The sequence below is a fragment of the Mus caroli genome, chromosome X (genome assembly GCF_900094665.2).
Source record: "Mus caroli chromosome X, CAROLI_EIJ_v1.1, whole genome shotgun sequence".
NCBI classification, from domain to species: domain Eukaryota; kingdom Metazoa; phylum Chordata; class Mammalia; order Rodentia; family Muridae; genus Mus; species Mus caroli.
Window position 1 is genome coordinate 127,831,984 of NC_034589.1, and position 3,628 is coordinate 127,835,611.

General features: G+C 38.8%; 1 protein-coding gene across 1 annotated transcript; it reads left to right on the top strand.

Annotated features, from left to right (window-relative positions):
- The first annotated feature begins 1,589 nt into the window (after positions 1-1,589).
- Positions 1,590-3,368, top strand: LOC110287418 (phosphopantothenoylcysteine decarboxylase subunit SIS2-like). The gene is made up of 2 exons (XM_021154050.1): positions 1,590-2,419; positions 3,177-3,368. Exons 1-2 carry the CDS (start codon positions 1,846-1,848, stop codon positions 3,179-3,181), a joined length of 579 nt encoding a protein of 192 aa, XP_021009709.1. The 5' UTR covers positions 1,590-1,845; the 3' UTR covers positions 3,182-3,368.
- Positions 3,369-3,628: the final 260 nt, after the last annotated feature.

Consider the following 3,628-nt stretch of genomic DNA (forward strand, 5'->3'; position numbering starts at 1 on the left):
TAACTTTAGTCTTCAATTCTATATCCCACTCACTGTTACTCTGTCCCGATTTTTTTCAAATAATTGTTTATTACTTAAAATGAAAACATAATCCCATCATTTCCCCCATTTCTAGCCCATCCCATATATACCCGATCTTGCTATCACTCATAATCAGGGCCTCCTTTGCAATTGTTGATATGTAATCCTAAGTATATTACATTCAATCTGCTCAATCCACGTAATGTTATTTGTATCTAACACTAGACAATTAACCACAAGCAACTAAAGAGGGTCAAGAACTGGGATAAACAGTGTTCCCCAGAGAAGAGACACAATGCATGTCGATCATTATGTCTCGACAAGTGAGCTTACAACTCTCGTTATGTGTGAGAGGAGACCATTGTGATATTGTATAGGCAATATAGAACATGTAACAATCCTCTCACCATAGACTAGTTCAAGTTCCACCTTGGCTCCACAGCAAGCTTTTCAACTTCTAACACTCTCTTATCGGAGGTGGAGAAAGTCTTGTTGGGCTCCCTGAAGGACGTGGAATTTTTTTATTGTACTTGGCCAATTAACCTTTATACATTCTCTTGGATATTTGTGTGTTTTATGAAAACACCCTGCTCCCTTTTTGATCTGGGGGAGTATGGCAAATTGTTACTAACCCCTAAATTTTGTGGAAGTGATTAAAGAGAATGGAGGTTGTCACTTTCCAGAAATGTACTATTTTGATATTTAAAGATATCAACTATAAGTATAAAAAGGCATTTGATTTCTCCAAAGAACAATATTTATACTTTATACTTTGGAATTCTTTATTTTTGTCTAACTGGAAAAGAATGAAACAGGAGGTCTTAGTTTGGTTAGTTCATCCTTCTAATTTCTGACACAGCTTTCCTCTTTTTTTGTGTGTGTGCATTAGGTAGTGTGAACTAAATGCTTTCCAGGTTCTGTTTTAACTGTTTTTTCACTTTCAACTGTTCTTATTGTATTATTTCAGCATTTCAACTTTTCTGTCTCCCCATCTTTTTGTGTGTGTGTCTTCCACTGCTGAAATCTGAGCTACACAATGATTGGGTTTAAATTTTTTTTTACTTATATTTATTTTGTATGTCTATATGTGCTTTAGTGCCCAAAGAGAGCAGGAGCACAAGATCCACTGGAACTGGAGTTATAAATGGTTGTTAACTGGGTGCTGGGAATCGAACCTGGGTCCTCTGGAAGAGTAAGCGCTCTTCTGAGCCATCTCTCCAGCCCCTTCTAAAACTGTTTTCTAACTCTGGTATAACTCATGTAAAATAAAATCAGTCAAATATGTTCATCCATATTGACAAACTATCATTTTCTGACAATATTAAATTTAAAAGACATGTTTTCTATGGCCTTTAAAGGTATCCCAAGATAGTAATGCCACAAAAGAAAAAAAAAAAAAAAAGATTCTGAGCAATCCCTAGAACATAAGGACCTTTACAAAGTGATAGACATGCATTGGATATAATGCATGTCAATCACTTTGTCTCAGCCAATGAGATTATAGCTCTAGTGACGTATGAAGAGGAGCATTATTACTCCTCAAGGCTCCGCCCACTTGTGCTTGGTATATCGCCATCTTGTAGCCAGTCTCGGTAGGCTGCTCAGCTGGGTGCTGTGCGGTCCTCCCTTTTTAGGTACTCTATACTTACCAACTCCATCGGCTGACCCGTGGAAAATCTTCTCTACTGCTCTCACTGCTTTCTAAGAGGAACTTGTGACCAACATCTTCCCTCTTCTTGGTGGCAGTCGCCCTAACAACGCCCCATCTCAACCAACACCTTCAAAGCTCCTAGCAACTGTAAGAAATATCTGACAGGTTATTTCATGTCTGCTGTTGCAGCACAGGAGCCTGGACTACCTGACCAAGAGGGAGATGGTGGTGGGATGGGGGACGACTCCAGACAAATTGTCCTGCATGTGCTGCCAATTGAAGAAGCTGCTGCTGACATCGATGGAACCGCAGCATTTCTGGTTTCACAGGCAGTGGTGAGAGCCATCGCAGAGGAAGAGGGCGGGCAGGAGGAGTTACTGCCTGATATTGAGGAGATCTGGCCACCTGTGGAAGAGGTCTGGCCCATTATTGAAGATATCTGGCCTGCAATTGAAGAGGTCTGGCCTGATGTTGAGGAAGGCTGGTACATCTGGAATGATGACCAGGAGAATGATGAGGATCAGAGGCAAGTTGGAGACCAACGGGATTATAATAAGAAAGGAGAGGAGGAAAACGATGATGATGATGATGACGATGACGACGAGGATGACGATGATTATGAGTACGAAGATGATGAGGATGATTATGAGTACGAAGATGATGAGGATGATTATGAGGATGAAGAGGATGAGGATGACAACGAAGGGGAAGATAATGAAGATCAGGGGGAGATTATCCTGCGTGCCTGTGAGTTCCCCTATGTGGGTGTAGGTTTCTAGAGAAGTGTTGTTTCTCGTAAATAGCCCGTGGTAGTACCAAAGTGTGTATATATGTTATTAATGACCACTTTGTGCTTCACCCCAGGCAAGAGGAGTAGTAAAGTTTAGTTTCTGGGAGCACACAGATCTAGGAGAATGGAGGGCTCTCTGAGAAGTCCAGAACCTGGCAAAGAAGCATATAATTGGGAGGGTGAATGCCTAACAGGAGGAGCTACCTCCACTATGGCTGCCCTGTATAACGCCCCAAAGTGTATCCCAAGGTTCATTGTACAACCCAGAGGAAGAGGACAAGATGTATAAGCTATTGGAAAAGAGGGAAGTCATCCTAAAGAAAACCATGAAGCAGCAGATATAGGAAATTCATAAATACATCTATCACTAAGAAGTTGTCTACACGGCTGGATTTTGTTTGCCTATGTCTTTAAGGAGAATTTTTTTAATACAGTTTATTAGTGGACAGAATCTTTTAACATAGAATAACTGATTTGTATCTTTACAAGGTTATAGGATCACCAAAAAACTAGGCCTTTATGGTATTAGAGAACCTTTTATGGTCAGCTGACTGAAGACATTACGTTATATGAGATATCCTGGAACACAGTATTTAAGTTACAAAAGGAAAATACTTTTGATAAGAAAACATAGGATAGACTAATTTTCTTAACAATTAAAAAATTTTTCATGTTATATGTTTTACAGTTCTTAATTATTTCTTCTTCCTACAGATTGAAGGCAAAGGAAGCTATGGATGAAGATAGAATCAAGGAATTGGTTCATCGTGAATAGGAGATCATCTAACACTCATTACCATACGGCAAATTGATGATCGTCCTATTCTAAAATTCTTCATCCACATCCATTTACTGAAGACTTCCCCATATGTTTAATTATTAAATCAAAAATAAAATTGTTTCAAATGAATGAATGGGTGAGGGTGTTTTTTTATAATCAATACTAACTCAAGTTGATTAATGTATATTTATTTTGTTTTAGCCTGCCAGTCATTGGAGCAGATCACTTTTAACTATTTTACACCCTCTTATTACACTTTCAATAAATTGCATTAGTAAGTTTTAACCATTTATAAAAACAGATATGGAGGCCTAGCATAATCTGAATTTTATGCACAGAAACTGTCAAGTGGTCCAGTTTGTCTGGAAACAAGATGAGAACGTTT

What these genes read in the sequence shown, in the direction of transcription:
- LOC110287418 (XM_021154050.1), top strand. Translation starts at nt 1,846, where the DNA reads ATGTCTGCTGTTGCAGCACAGGAGCCTGGACTACCTGACCAAGAGGGA.